Source organism: Oryx dammah, unplaced genomic scaffold (assembly GCF_014754425.2).
Source record: "Oryx dammah isolate SB20612 unplaced genomic scaffold, SCBI_Odam_1.1 HiC_scaffold_11, whole genome shotgun sequence".
Taxonomy (NCBI): Eukaryota; Metazoa; Chordata; class Mammalia; order Artiodactyla; family Bovidae; genus Oryx; species Oryx dammah.
This window is the reverse complement of record NW_024070195.1, coordinates 40144526-40168891: the sequence shown is the minus strand read 5'-3', so window position 1 is coordinate 40168891 and position 24366 is coordinate 40144526. Positions and strand designations below refer to the sequence as shown.

The following is a 24366-nucleotide window of genomic DNA, read 5'->3' as shown; positions in this document are numbered from 1 at the left end:
GGAACTCCCAGTGTCTCTCTGGCCTTCTGGATTATACATACATATATTATAACATATTTTATATATATATGATTTATTTATTTATTTACAGCCTCACCGGGTCTTTGCTGCTATGCGTGGCCCACCTCCAGTTGCACAGTGTGGGGGCTACTCTCTGTTGTAGTGCGTCGTCTTCTCACTGCTGTGATTTCCCTTGTTGTGGAGCATGGGCTCTGGGCGTGTGGCCTTCAGTAGTTGCAGCTCATGGGCTCTAGAAAACGTGCTCAGCAGTTGTGGTGAACGGGCTCAGTTTTCCTGAGGCATGTGGGATCTTCCAGGACCACGGCTGGAACCCATGTTCACAGCACTGGCAGGCGATTCTTTACTGCTAAGCCACCAGGGAAGACCCTTTTGGACTATATTTGAGGGGACTTTTTCAGGTGGTGCCCAGAACTCTCAATTTATACCATATAAGACACTTCATACTCTCTGGGGTTGTTTTATGTACCCTAGCTTTATCTCTTCTGTGACTGTGAGCTCTCTTTCTATATATATAGTAAGAGAGAGAGAGAAAGAATGAGCAATTGGTTCTGTTTCTTTGGAGAACCCTAAGACAGTAGGTCTGAATATAAGTTGTTTTCTTGCTTGGAAAACCATTCTTAATGTGAATGACTTTCCATGACGCATGTGGTTGGACAGGTACAAGAGATCTGGGAGACCTCAGCAGGTTTTGGTGTCTCTCCCTCAACTTCTGAGCAGGCTTGGGCTTAACCCTGCAGTCACAAATAAGCAGTAGGAATGAAGATCTGACTCCTCCTCTGCTCCCAGCCCCCTCCATGTAGTTAGCTACACCTAAAACTATGTGTGTTTATAACAGCAAAAGACTGGACAGAAACAGCTTAAATGTTCCTCCATGTGGCGGAGTGTTATACAGCAGTACAAAGGAGCAGGAGGTGTTTTCTGCACTGGTGTGGGACAGCGCTAAGATAAACACCAAAACAAAAAGCAGTGAGTCCAACACTGTGTTTCCATTCGGGTGGGTGAAAAGAATATATGCATATTTGCTGACAGATTCACAACCCCTCATCCACAATTTCAAAATTCAAAAAACTCAGAAAATCAAGGGTTTTTTCCTTCAGTTCAGTTCAGTCGCTCAGTCGTGTCTGACTCTTTGCAACCCCATGAATTGCAGCACCAGGCCTCCCTTTCCATCACCATCTCCCGGAGTTCACTCAGACTCACGTCCATCGAGTCCGTGATGACATCCAGCTATCTCATCCTCGGTCATCCCTTTCTCCTCCTGCCCCCAATCCCTCCCAGCATCAGAGTCTTTTCCAATGAGTCAACTCTTCGCATGAGGTGGCCAAAGTTCTGGAGGTTCAGCTGTAGCATCATTCCTTCCAAAGAACACCCAGGACTGATCTCCTTTAGAATGGACTGGTTGGATCTCCTTGCAGTCCAAGGGACTCTCAAGAGTTCTCCAACACCACAGTTCAAAAACATCAATTCTTTGGCGCTCAGCCCTCTTCACAGTCCAATTCTCATATCCATACATGACTACTGGAAAAACCATAGCCTTGACTAGATGGACCTTTGTTGGCAAAGTAATGTCTCTGCTTTTCAATATGCTAGCTAGGTTGGTCATAACTTTTCTTCCAAGGAGTAAGCGTCTTTTAATTTCATGGCTGCAATTTTTCCTTCAGTTTGTGGCAAATTTATTGGTAGCAAAACCAGAGCTGAAAGGATGTGAGCTGTTTGTAGCTGTTATTTATCCCGGTTAGTGTGAATATCTTATACCTCAAACCTAAGGTAACCCATCATCATGCTTGCCTGTGACTGAGGGATTCCTTGGACGTGAAACTTACAGTATTAAAACTGGGACAAAGGATCATCCTATACAGAGCCTAGATGGACCCTCGAGTGGAGGGAAAGTGTCACAAAATACATGGTACATGTACCTCATTACTTGCCTAAAATCCTAGAAGTTCTGCATCTTGAAACGCATTTGTCCCCAAATGTTTTGGATGAAAGACTGTGGACCTGGATGTTCATGAAAGTGAAAGTGTTTCACTCAGTGGTATCGGACTCTTTGCCACTCCCCGGACTGCAGCCCACCAGGCTCCTCTGTTCACGGACTCCAGACAAGAATACTGGAGTGGGTAGTCATGCCCTTCTCCAGGGGATCTTCCTGACCCGGGGATCGAACCTGGGTCTCCTGCATTGCAGGCAGATTCTTTACTACCTAAGCCACCAGGGAAGTCCAGGATGTTCATAGACTATCCCTGGAAGGAGATAGAAACAACCAGCTGCAACCTCTGGAAAGGAAATGGATGGCTGGAGGGCAGGGTTAGGAGGGATTTTCACTGAGTATCATTTTGTATCTTTGGCCTGTACTAACTCCTCAGAAAATAAATATAGGAATGCATGGGAAAACAAAACTCTCTACTTTTGACTAAACTACAGATATAATTTTTAAAAATTTTGAGAAGATAAATTACTATGCTGCTGTTATTCTTTACCATCTGAGCCACCAGGGAAGTTCAGGATGTTATTGATGCTGTCAGAGAAATATTTGTCTTCCTGATTCTGCTGATTCCAGTGTATCCTGTTCTCAGAGCTGTTTGTCTGTTGAGCCCTGATTTGAGAATCAAGAGACTTGATTGTCCTTTTCTGAGCTGAGTGCTAAGAAGGTCTCCTCTGGAGCAGCAGGTGGACCCTTGCTCTAGCTTCAGGAGCAGGCTCCACAGCCCCAGGCGATTTTTTTTTTTCCTGGTTGGTAGTTGTTATTATTATTTTGAAAGAAGAACAATCATGCAAAGCAAGTAGAAACAGGCTGGGTCAGCTGAAAATACCCACGTGCTCCCGCCTTGGGTCTCCCGGTGATATAATTAGCTGGTTTTATCCAGCGGTGAGTGGGCGGCTTGCTCCCCTGGCAGCCGGCAAGGCCAGAGGATGATGCAACAAAAGGCAAGCCCGGGCAAGGCCGAGCCGGGGCTGTGCCGGCCAAAGATGCTGATGCGATACACTGGGGTGGGGGTAGGGCGGGAATAGCCGGAGTGGTTAGGAGCTGCAGGCGTCTGGGGGACCCGACTGCCTGGGGGCCAAAGCTGGCCTGCTCACTAAGCCTTGCGCTCTCACCCACCTGCCCCTTGAGCCTTTCCCCCCACCTCCACTTAGTGACAGACACTATTCCCAGTTCTCTGATTCTCAACTGAGATGGAAGTTCTGCTGAGAACTTCTAGAGGTAAGAAAGGGGCCCTTGTGCATGGATAGACTAAATCAGGGTTCCTAAAGCTATGAGGCTGGAGGGCTGGGAGGTTTCAGTTACTGGGGAGGTTTTTCAAACCCCTGTATCCTTGTGTAGCTGGCTGACCCTCACACAATTTTAATTCAGTAGGTTCAGAAAGGGGGCCAGATATTGGAAATAAGTTTTTAAAAGAATATTTACTTTTTTATTTTTGGCTGTAAGGAGGTCTTAGTTTCCGCATGTGGGATCTTTGTTGCAGTACAGGCTTAGGTTAAGTGGGATCTTAGTTCCTTACCAGAGATTGGAACCTTAAGCCCCAGCTTTTGAAGGTTGATTCTTAACCACTGGACCACCAGGGAAGTCCTGGAAATAGGTTCTTAATTGTGTTTAATTATTATTTTAAATAGAGTTAGCTATTAATATGAGGAATAGCCTATTTTGCATTCAGGGTTGTACACAGCACAACTCCAGGGGGCGCTGTCCACACAGACTCAGGTGGTGCTAATGGTGCCCATGGAGGTAGGTGACACAGCAAACCTGCGTCTCTCCCCAGAGGCAGCCACTTCCATCATTTCTTTTGTCTTCTTCCAGAGAGATTCAGTGTACTTGTAGGATGTGAACATTTTTCAAAAGGGGGTTCCCTTTCCTCCCATTCCCTATGTTGAGAATCCCTGAGCTGGAGGGCACATGGTCTGAAAGATGGAGATCGGGTATCTGCAAAGTGATAAAGGAGGAGCTGGCCTTCCCTTAAGTCTCACCACAGCAGGCCCCCTCTCCCCTACCAGGTCCAGGCTGGGTCCCTATCAAGGACTATCTGCAGGGACTTCCCAGATGGTCCAGCAGTTAAGAATTTGCCTCCCAATGCAGGGGATGCTGGTTCGGTCCCTGCCTGGGGAGCCAAGATCCCACATGCCGCAGGGCAGCTAAGCCCGTGCACCTCAGTTAGGGAAGGCTTTGTGCTGCAGCATAGTTCCCATGAGCCGCAACCAAGACCTGATGCTGCCAAATAAATAAATATATTTTTTAAACTACCTGCATTTCAGGCAGTAAACGGCTTTTTCTCAGTAATCCTCCTAGGTCCCCTGGAGATTTTCAGATGGATTTGCTGAGTAGGGAATTTTCCTGCATTTCAATCCAGTGATTTCTCAGCAGACTTTGATGTTGTCTAGTCAAAACAAAACAAACCAAACTTGTGTACCAGAAGGGGGAAATTGGGTCCTGCTGGGTGACTTTATACAAGTCACACTGTCTCTTTGTGTCTTGGTTTCTTCCTCTGGGAAATGAGGAGCATCATGTCTACCGCTCCCCCCCCCCTTTTTTTCAACCTCTCACAAAGGTTGTAAGATCATGGATATGAAAGTACCCATTTTCGAACTTCCCTGAAGGTCCAGTGGTTGAGATGCTGCGCTTCCAATGCAGAGGCATTTAAATGCCAGGCATTTGATTCCTGGTTGGGGAACCGGGATCCCATGTGCCTCGTGGCAAGGCCAAGTTAAAAAATAAAAAATTTTAAACAGTACACATTTTATAGATGAAGATTTGAGGTCCAAGGTCATGCAACTCAGAGGTGTTCCTGTTCTTCTTGTGGTCAGGTCCAGAAACTCAGCAGGAAAAAACTCTCTTGCTGGAAGGGAGTGGGAAGAGGAAGGGGTTCGGACCCTCCTTGCTCCTCTGTTGTGGCAGAGACAGCTAGCAGATCATCATAGATCTGTGCCCCTAGCTGGGGACTACACAGACCCTTAATCTAAGTGGGACCACATGACAAGTTCTAACCAGTGCACTGTGGGTAGAAAATGATGTGTGTTACTTCTGAACCAGGTGTGAAGAAAGGCATATACCTTCTTCGTGTTCTTCCTTCCTCCAGCTGAAAGCAGAGATCCTGATGCCCTTGGGCATGGTGGAGCTGCAAGATGGAAAGGGCCTGAGTCCCTGAATCATTGTCACACCTGGAGGTCAGCTACTTGCCAACCAGAACAACTCAACTGTATTCATTATGTGAGTGAGACATAAACTATTGGGTTGTCACTAGAATTTGAGAGTTCATTTATTACAATGGCTAGTGTCACCCTGGACTTCCCTGGTAGCTCAGCTGGTAAAGAATCTGCCTGCAATACAGGAGACCCCAGTTCGATTCCTGGGTCAGGAAGATCCCCTGGAGAAGGGCATGGCAACCCACTCCAGTATTTTGCCTGGAGAGTCCCATGGACAGAGGAGCCTGGCAAGCTACAGTCCGTGGGGTTGCAGAATCGGACATGATTGAGCAACTAAGCACAGCACAGTACAGTGTCATCCTAACACAGACTCCCACTTTTCTTCCTCAGTCCTGCACTGAGCCGCTTGCTTGTACCCAAAAGGAGACTTTGGTAACCATCCCTCAGAGCAGGTGCAGGGTTGTTAAAAACCACTGAGGGTGGGGAGAGGGAGGCATCATCTCCCCTTAGCTCTGAACTTGGGGTCACCAGCATATGCGGATTGGGTTTGCAGCTGTTACATTCCACAGTGGCCCTGGTAGCATTTTGACTATGTGTGACACTCAGCGCCATCCTAGAGGAGCAAAGATAAGGACAGACAGCTGATAGGAGTGGCGAGCAGAGAGGGAGGGCCCACAACCAGAGCCCTGGGTCTGCCTGGAATCTCTGCCTGTGTCATCTCAGCCAAGCCAGCATCCCGTGGGCCCTCCATTTCCCCATCTGTAACATGAGTCTAAAGCACATATCCTGGATGGAAGGTGGGGGAAGGTGGAGATGGTAGGGGTCAGATAGTGGATCTGACTATGCAGTCGGAGGACCCAAACCCAAGATCCTCAGAACTTTGATGTGTGCTGGGGCTTTTTCTTGGGAGGGGCTTAAAAATAATTTGTTAGGAAAGAAAACATGAAAGAATGCCTGATTCCTACATGTAGGGGGAATTATTCAGAAAGCTATTCTGGGCTAAAGGATCTGGAAGAGGGATGTCCTGATGGCTTTGCACGCTACCTCCGAGGATTGAACTCAGTGTCTATGGGTAGTTCCTCTTGCCACCAAATGTTTATTGACAGGTGTCCAATATCTGAAATTCCACCATTAGTGCTTCATTCCTTTGGATTCCTTTTTTATTCTTCCACAAAAATGCAAGCAGTGATAATCCCAAACATGTGTTCAGTGCTTTAGACTTTTTCCAGGAATCTTGAAAGATACAGACAGGTCCAAATGCCAAACGCAGGTGCTTCATTAATCATTTTATCTCCTGACAAGAAGATTGTGGGGGCAATTCTGCTCCTGGGTGTATATCCAAGAATAACTTGCACATGTGGCCCAAAGACATGGATAAGAATAATTATAGCAGCCCTATGCATAATAACACAAAATTGGAAATAACCAAAGTGCCCGTTGACAGGAGATGGGGATCACTGGACGTGAAATAACAGTGAAAATGATTGAGCCCTGTTTTAATAACATGTTGCTGCATAACAGGCCATATTAAAACATAGTGGCAACCACAATCATTGATTTGCTCACAATTCTACCATTTAGGCAGGGGCTCATTGGGGATGGCTTGTCTCTACTCCATGTGACTTCAACTGGGGAGGATTAACTGAGGGTGAACAATCAGGGTTTTAATTAATTAATATTCATTTTGGCTGTACTGGGTCTTTGTTACTGTGTGGGTTTCTCTGTAGTTGCAACGATCAGAGGCTCTTCTTTGTTGCGATGTGCGGGCTTCTCACTGCAGTGGATTCTCTTGTTGCAGAACATGGGCTCCAGGGCTTGCTGGCTTCAGTGGTTGCGACACATTGGCTCAGTAGCTGCAGCTCCTGGGCCCTGGAGCACAGGTGTACAAGCTTAGTTGCTCCGTGTTATGCGGGATCTTCCTGGATCAGGGATTGAACCCATGTCCCTGGAATTGGCAGGCAGATTCTTTACCACTGAGCTACCAAGGAAGTCCCAAGATCAACTTTTAAGATGGTCCACTCATGTGGTTGGCCTGTTGATGCTGGCTGTCAGCTAGGAGATCAGCTGGAGCTATTGTGTGTGTGGAAGTAGCCTTCTTATATTGCATGTGGCCTCCAGGTGACTTCTCTCAGCCTAGTGGTCTCAAAGGAATCAGACTTCTCAGGTGGTGTCTCAACGTCCCCAAGAATGCAAAAGCAGAAGTCGCTGGATCTTCTTGAGGCTTAGGCCTAGAATAGGCACAGGATAACCCATTCTATTGGTTGAAAGAGTCATAAAGTCAGATTCAACTGCAAAAGAGTGTGAATAACCAGAGCTATACTTTGTGTGCCACAGACTTGCACAACCACAACCACCCATAGCCATATGGATAAATCGTAGGTAAGTTATGCTGCAGGAACAAATAAGCTTTGCATTTCAGTGATTTCATGTAACAGTGGATTATTTCTTCCTCCCATACATATCTAAAAAATATATATTATTTGGCTGCATTGGGCCTTAGTTGCTGCACGTGAGGTCTTCACTGTGTCACATGGGCTCTTGTTGAGGCGTACGCACTCCCTAGTGGTGGCGCACAGGCTTAGTTGTTCCCTGGCATGTGGGATCTTAGTTCCCTGACCAGGATCAGCCCACATCCTTTGCATGGCAAGGTGGAGTCTTAATCACCGGACCACCAGAGAAGTCCAGTCACATACATATCTTACACAAGCCAGTGGAGTGCTTGGCCCCACACGGCCAGCCAGTTAGGAACTTAGGCTGATAGAAAATCTACCATACTGAGATGGCACCATTTGGGACAGGAGGCCTCACTTTTGCCACAGTCATGGAGGACAGAAAGGCTGGAGAATTTCACTTGACCTCAGCTCTAAAGATACAAATGTCACTTAGGTTCACATCTCATTGGCTAGAACTAATCACATTACCCTGCCTAAATTACAGTTTTTCCATAGAAAAATGGAAGAGCATTACTATTCCAGTCACATGTAATAAAACTATTGAAAACAAAGGACACTTGAACATAAAATTCAAGATAGTGTTTACTTTGGGGTGGGTGGAGGGGTCAGCATAGAGGAAGTCACAGGACGGTATTAATAGCAATGATTTGTAATATTCTAATCCATGGGTTGAGCAGTGAGTATTGATTATACTATTTTTAATGAATAAATGAGTAAATAGATGAATGAAATAAAAGAGAGGGCTCAGAAGCAGCGGCACTGAAGCATAACCTCAGAGTGCAGGGCAAAAATAGCTCTTCCATAAATATTCACTGAGCTGTGGTTGAGGCTGCTAGGCCTTGAGGGTACAAAGATGAATAAAATATAGGCTCATCCCCTCTAGATTCCCAGCTCAGAGGATGCAGTAGGCATATGAACCAGACAACCAGCAAAGCAGAGTGGAGTGGACTGCTTACCAGGAACTTTGGGAGCCAGAGAAAGAGAGTCTTACCCCAAGGGCTCATGTAGGTTGGGTCATGAAGGATCAATAGGAGTTCAATAGGTGGAGAAAGAAGTGGAGGTGGGGCATATTGGTCAGGGACACTCATTCTGGGAAGAGTGAACAATATGTACAAAGGCACAGATAGCCCTTCATTCCTCAGGTGGCTTGTGTTCACAGCATTTTCTCACCACCTTCTAGTCCCTAAATGATCTGATCAACTCATTCATACTGTGCTATGCCACCCAGAACCCTCTGCAGGACCTGTACATTCAATATCCCCACTGATTCCTATGTGCCAGGCACTATGCTAAGCATTTTACTTCTATGATTTTATTTAATGAAGAGCAGAACTTAATGCCAAAGAAATGAATTTCTAATGGTGAAATTTCAGACTTAGGTAAGATGAAATCTTTAGCTTGGGGAAGCTGGAAGTATTTGTGTGGCATGAATTCTGTCACAAATTCCTCTACCTCACCTTATGTTCAGTCCTGATCTTTGTACTGGCTGGGTAAAGCCCCTGGAAGGTCAAGAAGTGGGGTGGGAGGAGCTCCCAATCTTATTCTTCAAAAAAAAAAAAAAAAAAAAAAGCAAGTGGGACTTCTGCTCAATAATGTATTAATGTCTCTGTTCTGTCTCTTCTCTGCGGTCTCACTTCTTGGGAGCCTGTGTGGAGGTGAATTCCTCTGAAAGCTCTCTGTCCCTGTTAGGGACTCCCCAGGCCTTTTCTGAGAAATAGTGACATTGTTCCTAGCACTTCCCCTCCCTTCCTGGGTAGCTCCTGTGGCCATCATTGAGTTTTCCTCACATCCTCCTTCTTCGGGCTAGGGCTTTCCTAACTTTCCTTTCCATCATCACTTCCCTCCTGGATGGGGCTAATCTGGGTCCTCTTGTTCCTCAGGCTCAATCTCTTTACATCCCTAAGCCGTCTGCTTCCTTGGGAACAGGCCTGGGCATCGGGCTGCAGGCCTGACTAGCATTCAGGCCTTCAGGAACATGTCCTAACATGTTGAGCCCTGGCATAGAAGAAGATGGTGGCTGTTTTGTCTTTGGGACTGCCTGCTTTTAGACAAGACTGGGGTTTTAGACAAGAGGAGACCCCCAAAGACCCTGGAGAGACCTTGGTCTGCATTTCTCTGAACAGAATATGTGATTTGCCTCAGACCCCTTGGGACTGGTCTGGGATCTGTCGTGTACCTGCATGCCTCTGTGTGTGTGTGTGTGTGTGTATGTATTTTGGGACTTGGATCTTGAGTGTGGCTTTTATCAACCTGCTTCTTTGCCTCTTTAGGGCAGAAAGTCCTCTCTTAAGAGCAAACCTGGCTACATATTCAAGTGAATGCTTGGAAACTTTTTTTTTAAAGTGCTGAACAGTACTAGACACCAGTAGGTGCTTAATAAATATTTGTTGAGTTCTGTTGTGGTGGTGGTGGTGGTGGTGAGTTAAAAATTATATATAAAAAAAAAATCACTTCCCCAAAAAACAACAAAAAGAATTATTTCATTGTGAAGCTCAGGACCATAAAACTAATTCAATACAAGCCGTCGTTAAATTTTTTTTCCTCAAAGTAAACAGATAGACAATGTCAAGTCTATTTACAATGTCTGAAAGCCAAGGGGATTCGAGACAGTAGGAGGATGTGCCCGTCCTGTGCTGGACATTTGACAACCCAGCCTTTTGGTGGTGTGGGCACGGGTGTGTTGGAAGTAGGGACGGTGGAGCTGGGAGAGGAGAGGGCTGGTCCTGGCGTCTTAGCCTGTTTGAGTTTCTCCTCCAAAGTCCACCTACAATTCTGGCTGGACTCCAATATCAGGCAGGCAAGGGGGTCTGGTAAAGGGTCCTCCCACCCCTCCCCGGGCTCCTGTCCCAGCAGTAGAAGAGAAGCAAGCCTGTCCTCCCTGAGGTCAGCTGCTTTGGGGGAAGAAGACTGGGCATGTCTGGGCAGAGATTTCCAGACGCCGAACAGCCCTAGAGGTCAGTAATTGTAGCTGCTTCCAGCCTGCATTCTATGTTTTAGTCAATTTCTGTTCAGATTAACACTCTGTTCTCTGCAATTTTTTTACAAGCAGAAATCAAAAATATTTCAGATGAAGGAAGGAAGCAAAGGTGGGGTACAAGTGGGGATGGGGAGCAGCAGGGCACCTCACTTGCTTTTGCATCTGTTGGAAGCTCTGGTTGGCCTTTCTAGAATTGCTTTGATCGGTGTCACCTCAGTGTATTGCCTGGAAATGACGGGTGCTGGGCATTTCTTGTATTCTAAAGCCGCTGAAACAGAGAGGGCAATAAGCAGAGAGCTCTGGATGAGAAGCAAAAGGTCTGTGTTCTAACCATCACCATTGATTTGCTGTATCCCCTGAGTGAGGCCTCTGAGCTCTGAGCCTCCCTTTCCAGCAGTGTATGTGGTGGATGGGGATTACCCAGGAGATAACTTACCCACCCAGTCCTTCTCCCCTTCCCAGCCCGCAAATCCACAGCAATCACAGAGCTTTCTTCTGCTAAGGTGAGACGGGAGGTGGATATAGGCAGTGAGGAGGAGGGGGTGTGAAGCTTAGCTCAGTGTCCCGTTTTCCCTGGAGACCAAGTTAGCCCTTTCTTAGCAGTGTCCCCAATTCCGTCCTTCCCTGGAGCATTTGACAAATAACTTCTCACCCCTTTAGTTCTGTGGGCTTCAGTCGGTTTCCTCTTCTGTGAAATATGGGGAATTGCATCCTCTTCTGTGAAATAAAGGGAATTGAATCCGTTCTGGCCCCCAAGAATGCTTTGTTGGGGTCTCTGGGTGCCTCAGGTGATGGGGAGAGGTGGTGTAGTGAGGGACCGATGGTGGTACAGTGGGGCTTTTCTGGGAATTGCAAAGTGAAGTGTTGTTTTAAAAACAAAATTATTTAAAGATTTTTTTTTCTTTATTAATGTCACTCCTCGTGGTTTATTCAGGTGTTCGGGGTAAATCCTTGCCCAGAGTCAGTCGGTGGTGGGTCAGAGAGGGGGCTAGTCTTTCCGGTCCCAGTAGCGCCGCCGTCACGTTGGTGGGAGGTCCAACTCGCCCTCCCCACCCCAACCCCCCCGCACTGGGGGAAAAAAAAAAACAGAATTGGGACTCAGTTCGTGCGGAAATATGTCAAGTGCTCAAACCCAGGCGCGGAGAGTGGGAAGGAGGGAAGCGCCCCACTGCAGCCTGTGAGGCTGGCAGCGGAGTCACCAGGGAGCCGCCGGGGCAGAAGCGCCGCTGTGGGCGGAGCGGCCGGTCCCGCCTCCAGCCTCTTTATAAGCCCGGCGCCCGGCGCCCGGCGGCGCCAGCTGAGGTGTGAGCAGCGGCTGGAGACCGTGGTTGGGAGACCCGGCGCTGCGCGCAGATTCACGGAGACATCCCGAGACCCCCAGAAGAGGTGAGGGAGCCGGGGCGGGCCAGAGCGGATGCCGAGCTGAGGCTCCCGAGCCGAGGGAGTCCGCGTGTTTGTCCGTGCCCCTGGGGAGTGTGTATCCGCGGGGGCGCGTGTGTCCTGTGTTCACAGGTGAATGGCGTGCGGGGCCCTGCGCGCGGGTCTCGGTTTGGAGTACACCAAGGGCTGTTAGTGCGCGTGTGGGGACAGGGCCCGGGATGCGTCGGAGGCTCCGGGCGCGGAGAAGGCGCCCAAGTACTAGGGATCTCTCCTCTGCGATCCCTCCCCTGGAAACTCCGCCGGGGCGAGGGAAGGCGTGGACCCGGCCGAGGGTGCGCCCGGGGCTCCAGGCTCGGCGCGCTCGCTGCGTGGGGACAAAGCCCGGTCCGCGCGGGACTCCGGGAGGGGCGGGGAAAGCCAAGCCGAACAGGTTCATCTGGGATCCACTCCCGGGCGGTTCTCAGATCCGATTGGTGTCGTCCCGGCCCAGAACCGAGGTCGGAGTCCCCGGTGCTGCTGAGGTCAGCTCCGGCTGTGTCCTGGGCCCCTGGGAACGTGTCGGGACACGTTCCTTAAGAGTAAGCTGGGAGGTGACTCACGGTGACAAGAAGACCCCGGGGAACGAGCCTGGTGACATCAGAACTCCGCCAGGGCTGGGAGACTTCTGGCGGAGCCACAGTCTCCACGGTCTCTGTCCCCCCCACGCCAGCACAGTGACCTATTTGGCTGGCACAGAGTGTTCTCAGGGAAACCGGGACACCGGGAGGTCCAAGACCGGGTGTCCGGTCCCTGCCCCGAGGCGCGCCCTCTGGGACCCGGAGCCGCGGCCGGGCGCTGGGTGGGCTTGCGCCAGCCTGTCAGTTAGGGAAGCCTCGAAGCCGGACCTACCTCTCTCCCAGCGCTGCCGGGAGAACCCCGGCCCAGCCTGCCCTTGGGTCGGCCGGACGGACTCGGGGACGGGAGCCGAGCTCTGCTCTGCGGCGCGGTGGGGGCACCCAGCCCAGGACGGGGGCGGTGGGGGAAGGGAAGGAAAGGTCCTGTGTTTGAGGGATGGGGCTTCGTGGTGCGTCGCTGCTCCGGGCCTCCGTCACCTGCTTTCGGGGACTCCAAGCCAGTCCGGAATTCCCTCTCCAAGGACGACGGGGCTGAGCAGAGCAGGGCGATTCGCCCTTCGGACGCCACCGCCCAGCGCGGACTGTAGTGCGTCCGCCTTGTCCGCCTGGTCTGGGGCCCTCGGGGGACACTTGCTCTTTCCCCGTAGGGACAAGAATCGTAGAACTGGGTTTGGAGCTTTAGGGCGCCCGGGCAGCTCCCTCCTTCCCTCCCTCCTTCCCCTTCCTCCACGTTGCGTTTCGGGGAGGACTTAAGAGCGGTTTTGTTTTCGTTGCTCCCGTCTATTTTTATTTTTCAGGGATCTGACTCATCCCTTGCTTTGGGCGTGGAGATAAGGTGGAGGGACCAGATCTCGGCGCGCTTGTGCGTGCGTGCAGTGTGTGTGTGTATGTACGCGCGTGCGCGCGTGTGTTTCACAAGAGGCGGCGCGAGAGCGCGCTGTTTCCCAATAGTGGCGGGCGTTTCGGAAGCCTGACTGGCTCAGCGTGACGTGTTCGCGGCCCCCCGAGCCCCCTCCCACTCCCCCTCCCCACCCCAGGGTGACGTGCAGCGGGAGTGGATGCGAAGTTTTGGCGGGCGGGTAGCGCTTTGCAGGAAACTGACTCATCACAGCTCGCTGCCGGCCTCCCAAGCTCTGCCCACGCAGCCCCCCTCCGCGCGTGATTTCCTGGAGACCGGCGCCCTCTTCTGGCCACATCGCTAATAGCTAGCCCGCCTTCCCGCGGAATGAGTCTTCACCGGCCTTTGCTTCCCAATGTAATCTACTCTGGTACTGATGCTGAGTCTTTGCCCACTCCTCTCTTAAAAGTAGTGCCCCCATTGGATCTGCAGTGTTTACTGAGTGCTTATTGATTATTTGGGAATGAAAATATGGTTGAAGTCCAAGGCATGATAAAACCCTAGCAGGGTTCCTCCTCTTGCCAATGAAACCCTGAGATCCGTAGTGTCTATTCAAGCCATTCTGTGTGTCCCCTCTTGGCTGGCACCCCAAGCATGCCCATCTGGAGAACTGTCAAGCCCTTGAATTTAATCATCTGGGGAAGAAGGGGCCTGTCAAATCTACATTTTGAAAAAGCTCCTCACGGTGAGGAGCTCCTCTCTGGTGAGGAAATCTCAGAATTAGAGAGGGAGTAGGGTTCAACACCAGCACGCAGAACACAGGGCATTCGGGGCTGGGTTCAAATCCTGCCTGTGCCACTGGTGAGCTATGTGACCTTGGGAAACTTACTTAATTTCTCTGAGCCTTGGTTATCTCTTCCGTAAAAGAGCTGATATACCCATTTCTTCCAAAAATTAATATCCATAAACTTTTTTACAACAGCCCTTGGCTCATAAAATATGTAAATAAATCTCAATCCTTACCCCTGAAGAGAGTGAGCAAAGGTTATTTATGGGCTTTGTCCACTGCGCTATGTAACCCCTCTCTCTATGTGGCAGCTTGAGTAGACGCTATTGATCTTTTTAACCGTGTGGGTTCAGGGCAAGTCTTAAAACTCCTGCCCTTTAAACTTGGTCAGAGGTCGTCTAGTGCCCTCCCCTCCCCTGTGTGCTGAGACTTGGAGCTGTGGGCTTCACTCACTGTGAGAGGTGGAGTGGGGACAGGTAGATATGGTGTGGGTCCAGGGCTGCCTGCCCCAGGAGGACCCTCAGCAGGGCTTTCACCTTCAGAGCCTGCAAATCAGGACTTGTCCCCAGGAAAACCCAGTCCCTGTTAAAGTCATGCAGGCGCTCAGACCTGGAGTCAAGCCAGAGCCGGGCAGGGAGGTGCCAGCACCCCCTCATGGGCAAGCTCACCTTCAGTTTTCCCTCTCCTTTAGTTTTCCCTCTCCCACTTTAGTGGGAGGAGAGGAACCAGGTAGACCAGTGCCTTTAATTTTTTTTGCCTGCAAAACGGGTTCCTTGGATGCAGGCAGAATGGGGCAGGGGCTTCCAGGTTGTCTAGACTTCAGGTCACCTGATGGACCTGGCAGGATGTGGCTCAGCCTGGGAGAAATCATTGCTCTGCCCTGCCCTGCCTAGCTCCTCCTTACCCGCAGGCTGCCTGCCTGATGACATCCTTGGGAAAAGCCCTCAGCCCACAACACCTGTCAGCTGCTGTCTGAAGGAGGCGGTGGCCCAGGTGGAGTGATGGGGAGGAGTCAGCCAGAACTAAAGGCAGAGAGAAATAATATTCTCCAAACACTTTCTCTCTACTTGGTACTGCTCAGAGGGCGTTATCTACAACCGCTTAGCGAATTCTCACGTCTGGCCTCTGAGACATTCGCTATTGTTATCTCCTTCTAGAAATGACACCAAAAATAGATGTCCCTTTCATCATAGGCGACTGGAATGTAAAAGTAGGAACTCAGGAGGTACCTGGCGTTACAGGCAGGTTTGGCCTTGGAGTACAAAGTGAAGCAGGGCAAACGGAGTTTTGCCAAGGGAACACACTAGTCATAGCAAACACCCTTGTCCAACATACACAAGAGACAGCTCTACACATGGGCATCTCCATCTTATACAGGAGGAAAACAGAACCCAGAGAAGTTAAGCCACTTGTCGAAGGTTGCCCGGCAGAGCCTGGATTCCAACCCAAGTGGCCTGGTTCCAGAGCCCTCACCTTGAACCACCAAGATACAGCCGTTCAACTCTGCTCCATCTGCCTTGCCTGGCGGGGCCCGCCAATCATTTCCTTGAGCCTGCATCTACAGCCCCGCTCTTTAGACATGTATGCAGTCCCATTTTACAGATGAGGAAACTGAGGCTGGGGGACTTGAAGTGACTCTTTGAAAGTTGAGGTAGGAAGTGGCAGAGCAAGGGACTAGAACCCAGGTGCTTTTTAACCCCAAAATCCAGAGTAGGTTTTAAGTAACTGAGCAGGATTACTCCACATGAGCATCTAGACGGAAGAATTTGAGAGGACGCGTCCATTTTCTTGGTAATTGACCTCCCCGGCCAGGCCTGGAGTTAGGAAACCGCTGGACTCTGACAATTCACATATACCTGGGGGCATTCACACCCATGAGGGACACCTCAGTGGGAAAAACAAATTGATTTTAGCTGATAACACCCGGTGGTAAACAGGACCCTGATCCCTGCTATTGCAATAAACTTGCCTTTGTTGACATAAACTTGCCCGTCAGCTGCCCACTCCCCCAGTGACCTGGGGGTGTCAGGCTGACTGACTCTGCCCCTCACACCCTTTCTGTGGGTGGAGGTTGGGAGAGCCTGTGGGAGGAACCCGAGAGCCCTTCTCACCTCACTTTCTAGTAAGGAGACTGCGCCTGAGGTTACGCAGTGGCATGGCCCAGAGAGGGAGCCTCCGACTTCCCGAGTGTCTCACTTACATGCCCTGGGTCTTCCTTGTGTTCCAGCCACAGGTGCCATGTCTGAGCCGTCCAGGGACGCTCAAATCCTCCGCAGCAGCAAGGCCTGCCGCTGCCTCTTTGGTCCAGTGGACAGCGAGCAGCTGCGCCAGGACTGCGACGCCCTCATGGCCAGCTGCGTGCAGGAGGCCCGAGAGCGGTGGAACTTCGACTTTGTCACCGAGACGCCGCTGGAGGGGGACTTTGCCTGGGAGCGCGTGAGGGGCCTCGGCCTGCCCAAGCTCTACCTGCCCGTGGGACCCCGAGACGACCTGGGAGGGGGCAAGCGGCCGAGCCCCTCGTCCGCCCTGCTGCAGGGTACGTCTCAGGAGGACCACTTGGACCTGTCGCTGTCCTGCACCCTTGTGACTCGCTCCCCTGAGCGGCCCGAGGGGACCCCCGGTGGGCCTGGCCCTTCCCAGGGCCGGAAACGGCGCCAGACCAGCATGACAGGTGAGGATGGGAGCAGAGAAGGAGGTGGCAAGGGATTGGGACTCCCAGAACTCACTGTGCCAGGGCTGACCTGTCTGGCCCAGCTTACTCATCGCTCTGAGGGGCGGGAAACAGGCCCAGAGAGGGGAAGTGGCTTGCCTGAGGTCACACAGCAAGTCTACTACCAAGACCAATTAGCTGACATTTATTTGGAACATTGACTATGTGCCAGGACCTTTGATAAGTGTCTAGATTTCTTTTAGTCCTTATAGTGATCTAATATCATAGGACATTCTTGGCATCCTTTTACAGGCAAAGGAACAGGACTCTGAGAGGTAGAATGATTTGCCTTAGGTCCCACGCTGAATTTGCCATGGAGAGTAAATGAATGATAATTTCCTAGCTGCCTTATCCAAACCTAACTCGCCTTCCCCTTCATACATACACACCTTCACCCGCACTTCCCAGCCTATTTTTCTCTTTTTGGCACTTTTTAAACTATCAACAGCTACTTCTGTATTTTGATATAGTCCATCTTCCCAAATAGGATCCTATCTCCACAAGAAAGAAATCTGTATCTCTCTTGTTCATAATTGAGTCCTCAGCACCTTGGATGGTGTGTGACACATAGTAGGTGCTTGAGGGAAATGGAATAAGTGAGGCTGGCAGTTGAACACTGTGCCAGGCCTTCAGCCAACGTCTTTTTATTTTTTACTTTACAAATGTATTACTGTTATTATTTTGGCTGTACGGCTTGTGGGATCTTAATTCCCTGAGCAGGGACAGAACCCAGGCCACCTCTGTTGAGCACAAGGAGTCTTAGCCACTGGACCACCAGGGAAGTCCCAACCAAGGTCTTTCCGGAAACATTTCATTTAATCCTGCGAGCATCGTACCAGTGTTATCCTCATATTATAGGTGAGGAAATGGAAGCTTGGAGCAGTGCAGCTAAGAATCCCACAGCACATTTGCAGCTGGGTCAAAACTAACAATAATGATAATAATAATAACTAACCTTTATATGGCTCAGACATCAGGCAGAACACTCTCTGATAGCTCAGGCTCTGCAGAGAAGCAGATGCCCAGTACCGCTGCTGAGTGTTTGCCATGAGGAACTAAATTTTTCTTTTAGTCTAACGCTAGTTAATTTAAACAGCCACCTAGGGTTAGCGATCACTGCATTTGGGCAGCTTGGCTTAAAGCAGGCCCGTGCATATAAAGTCTGTTATTGATCACCTCTGTGAAGCGTGGGAGGATGTTCTGTATGTATGTAGCCCTCCGGGAGAGACGCTAGAAGTTTCCAGAGTTCTTCCCTATACTTGGCAGTGTGTCTCTCTGGCCCTGGGGAGGGGTCCCTGGCCCCTCTGCAGTTTGCACTTCGTGGGTGGCTCTGCTGGGCCCTCTTCCTCCTGACCTGGCTGACGTCTGTTCTCTCCCCCCAGATTTCTACCACTCCAAACGCAGGCTGATCTGCTCCAAGAGGAAGCCCTAACCCTGCTGCTGGAAGCACGTCCTCGTGGAAACAGGGGCCCACTGCAGGCCTCTTCTGTACCTTTTGCCTTGGTCCTTCAGTTTGTGCGTCTTAATTATTATTTGTGTTTTAATTTAAACGCCTCCTCTTGTACATACCCTGCTTGCTGCCACCCTTCCCACACCCCCAGCCTCTGGCATTAGAATTATTTAAAAAAAAAAAAAATTAGCAGAAAAAATAGGCTTATTAGATTGCTAGGTATTTTTATTATATGAACTGTTATTTAAACCCTCTTCATCCTTTGCTTGGAGAAGGCAGTGGCACCCCACTCCAGTACTCTTGCCTGGAAAATCCCATGGGCGGAGCAGCCTGGTAGGCTGCAGTCCATGGGGTCGCTAAGAGCCAGACACAACTGAGCAACTTCACTTTCATTTTTCTCTTTCATGCATTGGAGAAGGAAATGGCAACCCACTCCAGTGTTCTTGCCTGGAGAATCCCAGGGACGGGGGAGCCTGGTAGGCTGCCGTCTATGGGGTCGCACAGAGTCAGACACAACTGAGGCGACTTAGCAGCAGCAGCAGCATCCTTTGCTTTCCTCGTCCTCGCTCCTCTGAGGCTGGCATGACCCCCATCCTCTGGGTGGCACTCTCTGGAGGGGCCTGGCTCCCTCCCCGCCTGCCATCTGATGGGTGTTACAAAGTCTCGAAGTCTCACAAAGTCTCGAAGTCTCACAAAGTCTCGAAGTCTCGCCCCCTCTTTCCTGCATTCTCAGACCTAAATTCCTTACAATCTGAGAAGTAAATAGATAGCACTTTGAAGGGGGCCCAACAGAGTTGGAGGCATCATCAAAACTTTGGGTTCCCCTTGCCCCTCTAAGGTTGGGCAGGGTGACCCTGAAGTGGGCACAGCCTGGAAATGAGGCTGGGGGATTGGACACCCTTCTGGCCCTTGATTCCCACCTCCGTCCTGTGAAGGCATGGGGAAGGTAGGGGCCCGTAGCAAACCACCCCCGCCTCCCCACCCCACCCCCCACCCCCATCCTCAGGGGAGCCAGTCTCAGTGTCTGGCTTCCCTGTCCCCTGCATTTTTCCAGGAGCCCCAGAGGCCCCTGTTTCCCAGCTAGTCTCTCAGTCCCTCTCTGCTCCTCTCTCTTCCTCCATGCCCTTTCCCTTTAGTATCTTCTCAGCCCTGGGTGGCAGCTCTGGGGGGGTGCCCTAACCCCCAACTCAGTGGACTGGCAGGGGAAGGGACATGCTAGGCGTAGGGTTCCCCAGTTCTACCTCAAGCAGCGACTGCCCCCTCCTCTTAGCTCTTGGGGTGGGGGTCCTGGGTGGTCAGGCAGGCCTCCTTGAATGGGGATCTCTCTGTGTTAGGAGTAGGTGGGTGAGGAGCAGATTTTTCCAGGAGGGACAGTGTGACACCAGCCCCTGGAACTCATCCAAGGACTTTTTCCATTGGCCCCACCCCTTCCCCCATTTCATTGCACTTTGAATAACAGCTGAAGGAGTCAGATGGCGGGAGCAGAGGCTGTGGATAGGATATGCTAAGTGGGCAAATATGGGTCTGGGAGCTGTGAGTCATTGTCTTTCCTGGGGCTGAACCACTTGGTGGGCCTGAGCCCAGACGCCTTCCAGCTCCTGTAGCATCCTGGCCTGGACTGTTTCCTCCTGGCTCCAGTACGTCCTGTTTCTTCTGTCTCCACCTAGACTGGAAGCCCCTCAAGGGCAGGGAGTAAGTCCTGTACTGCTCTGTGCGCTTCAAAGCCCCGCCCACAGTGCTGAGTATACAGCAGGTGCTCAATAAATACTCCTGATGACTTTACTCATAATATTAGTGTTGTGGTTGATATACCTTACTATTTATAAGAACAAGTAGGTGGAGGTTTTTTAAATTAAATAAGCACTTGATAAAAAAGCAAAACAGTTTAGCAAAAGAAAGACCAAGACCACAAAACAAAAAGCAGACAATAACAAAACAATAAGTCATCACACCTCTACAGATCGCCACTGTCAGTATTTTGGTTCTTGCGTGTGGTTTTTTAAAAAGTAAAGAATATATTGTGACTCATCAGAAAAAAATGCAAATTAAAATCACAAATAAGATACCAGTACACATCTACCAGAATGACAATGCCAAGTGTTGGTGAGGATACAGAGCAACTGGAACTCATACCTCCTGGTGGAAGCGTGAACTATTTCATCTCCTTTGGAATAACTCTGGCAATATCTTCTAAAGATGCCTCCCCTCAAGCCTAGGGGAGGAATGATGTCTAGGAATTCCATTCTTAGGTTTGTTCTCAAGAGAAATAAACACACAGTTGTGCCAAAAGATATTTTTATAGCAGCGTTATTCATAACAGAGCCTATGAAACAACCTAAATGTCCAGAACATAAGAACAGATACATAAACTGTGGTATCTGTATATAGTGGAATCCTATATGACATTAAAAAGAACAAAATACTCTTACATGAATCTTCTGATTATCTGTATTTATCATCCCTAAGACTGACTGACTGAAGCCTTAGTAGCTTAAAACAGTAATAATTTCTTTGCTCTGGATCCTGCAGTTTGGCTAAGAACTACTTTTCAAATACTGAATAATCCTCTGTTCTGTGGACCATGGCTTTGCTCCAGAACTCTAAGGGTCTGAGATGAGGCTCTGCCCTTGGGGCTTTTAGAGACTTTACACTGTTTGCTTATCTCCCGTGGATAGTTCTAGTATTATGGGGTATGCTGGGTCACGTCCCAGGTTGTTTCCCCATAGTGAGGACCTATTACAGAGCCTCTTTAGCTCTGGACTCCACTTAATAAATAAGTCATCCAATACATGAGCTGGAGCAGTATTCAGTATACTGCCTCCAATGTCCCTATTGGCCACCAGCACTATGCCTCTTTTTATTGGTAGGATGTCCACAGTATAATAATTTGTCCTTTAACCACATGGAGTGCCTAGACAGTGTATTAAAAAGCAGAGACATCACTTGGCCGACAAAGGTTGGTCTTAGTCAAAGCTATGGTTTTTCCAGTAGTCATGCACAGATGTGAGAGGTGGACCATAAAGAAGGCTGAGTTCCAAAGAATTGATGCTTTTGAATAGTGTTGGAGAAGACTCTTGAGAGTTCCTTGGACAGCAAGGAGATCAAACCAGTCAATCCTAAAGGAAATATATTCATTTTAAGGACTGATGCTGAAGCTGAAGCTCCAATCCTTTGGCCACCTGATGCGAAGAACTGACTCACCGGAAAAGACCCTGATGCTTTTGAAGGAGGCAGGAGGAGAAGAGGGTGACAGAGGATGAGATGGTTGGATGGCATCACCGACTCAATGGACATGAGTTTGAGCAAGCTCTAGAAGATAGTGAAGGACAGGGAAGCTGGTGTGCTGCAGTCCATGGGGTTGCAAAGAGTCAGAGATGACTGAGTGACTGAACAGCAACCACAGGGGGAATGTCCCGGCATGCCTTAACTCAGTTGGCCATTTAAATCTTAACTAACATGATAAGTTCCTGAATTTTTGTGGGGAATGTGGTCATGACTGTTGATCCGCTTTCCTGATATGGATTGGAAAGAATGCATTGGCCATGTTATTAGCTTCTTACAATCAGAGCTATGGAGACTATTCTAGTAGACATGCCATACTTTATGATATAATGGCTGCAACTAAGGCTGTCGTTATCAGTCACCATGCTTGCTTTGTGTTTTTGTAGGAGCAGGTGGGGGCAGATTGGGAAACACTGTGTCCTTTAAGTTTCTGAGGGTAGGATTAACCTTCGCAATTCTACCAGGGAGGTGGTACTGCTTCTGATTTACCATCTTGACCAGTGGGAGAACTGAAGAGACTTCTACTCAGTCCTTTCCCTAATGGCTTTTATTTCACCAGTTAGGGAAACAATCAGCGTTCTGCTACTTGCTGAGTACATCCATCCCGATTTGCATTCAGGGGCTGGGAAGTAGCCGCAGACTCATTTGGACCCACTGGACTCCAAGAGGGAACAGCGCCGCATGATTTACGGGAGCTTAGTTCCCCAACCAGGAATCGAGCCTGGGCCCTGGGCTGTGAGAGTACAGAGCCCTAACCACCAGACCACCAGGGGATTCCCCGGGATGTTTAATCTTGAGTCAAGAGAGAGGGCTCAATAAACACTGTCTTTGGCTGCCTTGTATTCCTCCCCTCCCCCAGTGCCAGTCCCACACCCCTGAGATCTCCTCCAATACGTTCGCCCTGTTCCTACCAAAACATATCGGTCAGACCTGTAGCATTCGGGCAAGTTAGCTTCTCCAGGAGCAGAAATTCTACCTTTTCTACTCAGGCAATGCTGAGACCTGACCCAGTTATTGGTCTAAGAGACGAGGCTGGCAAACCCTACCTCCAGGGACCAGCTGCCCATTTTTGTATCGAGTTTTACTTCTGTATTGACACACCCATTTGCTTGCTGTTTATGGCTGTTGTTATACTTGAAGCAGCACAAAAGCAGACGTGAGTAGTTGTGACAGACACCATGTGGCCCACAAACCTAAAATATTTACTCTCTTGCCCTTAAAGCATTTGCTGACTCTTGTCTACAGGCAGAGAGGGGAGGTGGGGTGAATCTTAAAGTGATGGGTGAGTGTTCTCCTCTAGCAGGGGACGGGCATTCTGCAGGCCTGGAGGGCTCAGGGAAGCAGGGAGTGTAAGATTCATCCATCTAAACACCTCCATTCCAGGACTCAGAACCCCACTCTTTCCTTGCTGGCTGCAGCCATGCATGGTCTCTCCTGTAGCTCTACCACTTTTATACCAAACTCTAGGGCTGATTATCAAAGCTATGGTTATTAGCTATGATTATTAGTCAAAGCTACGGTTTTTCCAGTGGTCATGTATAGATGTGAGAGTTGGACTATAAAGAAAACTGAGCACTGAAGATTTGATGCTTTTGAACTGTGGTGTTGGAGAAGACTCTTGAGAGTCCCTTGGACTGCAAGGAGATCCAACCAGTCCATTCTAAAGATCAGTCCTGGGTGTTCTTTGGAAGGACTGATGCTGATGCTGAAACTCCAATACTTTGGCCACCTGATGGGAAGAACGGACTCATTGTAAAAGACACTGATGCTGGGAAAGATTGAAGGCAGGAGGAGAAGGGGACGACAGAGGATGAGGTGGTTGGATGGCATCACTGACTCAACGGACATGAGTTTGAGTAGGCTCTGGGAGTTGGTGATGGACAGGGAGGCCTGGCAGGCTGCAGTCCATGGGGTCACAAAGAGTCGGACACAACTGAGCAACTGAACTGAACTGAACTGAGGCTGATTATCAGCACAGTCTGCCCTTGGGCCACAAGAGATGAGGACCATTTCAAATGCTTTGATTGTGGGGGCCGGGTGGGGGGGTCTCTTTGTCTCCCATGGTCTGCCCTGAGTTGAGCCTGTGATGCTCTTTCTTCAAGACTTCTAGGGAAGTTAACAGAGGTCAGCCAGTGCCCAATCCTCATAATTATCATCTGTGTGTGCTTAGTTGCTCAGTCGTGTCCGACTCTTTGCGACCCCGTGGACTGCAGCCTGCCAGGCTCCTCTGTCCATGGAATTCTCCAGGCAAGAATACTGGAGAGGGTTGCCATGCCTTCCTCCAGGGGATCTTCCCAACCCAGGGATTGCACCCGGTTCTCCCGCTTTGCAGGCGGATTCTTTCCTGATTGAGCCACCAGGGAAGCCCTGTATTTTCTGTGTCTCTCCCAGGTCTACCTCCCACAGCCGGGTCTCGGTCAGCAGGAGGCCGCAGCCTACAGGGAACTTATCATCTCCCTACTCACCGCCAGCGCCAGGCCCCATAGTCACCTCACTGGTGAGGGAGCCATTTTCAGAAGCCCTTCTGCCATTTCTGGTACCAACTTTCTTAGATTTTTTTTTCCCCCCAAAAGCAACCTGAGATATGGGTGTGTATGTAGGTGGTTTACTTGGGAGGTGGCTCTAGAAGCATGGAGAGTGGGGAATGTGGGAAAGGAAAAGAAAGGCAAAAGCCAGTGGAGGGGAAGCTTTTCTGGTGGTCCAGTGGCCAAGACTTGG

The 24366-nt window shown here is 49.8% G+C and overlaps 1 protein-coding gene across 3 annotated transcripts; it reads left to right on the top strand.

The window, feature by feature from the left end:
* The first annotated feature begins 3121 nt into the window (after positions 1-3121).
* On the top strand, positions 3122-18544 carry CDKN1A (cyclin dependent kinase inhibitor 1A). 3 transcript variants are annotated; one of them, XM_040249809.1, is made up of 4 exons: positions 3122-3223; positions 5101-5221; positions 16434-16877; positions 18299-18544. In XM_040249809.1, the coding sequence occupies exons 3-4, from the start codon at positions 16445-16447 to the stop codon at positions 18346-18348; spliced, it is 483 nt and encodes a 160-aa protein (XP_040105743.1). In that variant the 5' UTR covers positions 3122-3223; positions 5101-5221; positions 16434-16444; the 3' UTR covers positions 18349-18544. The 3 variants fall into 3 exon arrangements, with proteins under 3 accessions (XP_040105743.1, XP_040105744.1, XP_040105742.1); XM_040249810.1 differs by lacking the exon at positions 3122-3223 and having other exon boundaries at positions 5098-5221; XM_040249808.1 differs by lacking the exons at positions 3122-3223; positions 5101-5221 and adding an exon at positions 11865-11973.
* Positions 18545-24366: the final 5822 nt, after the last annotated feature.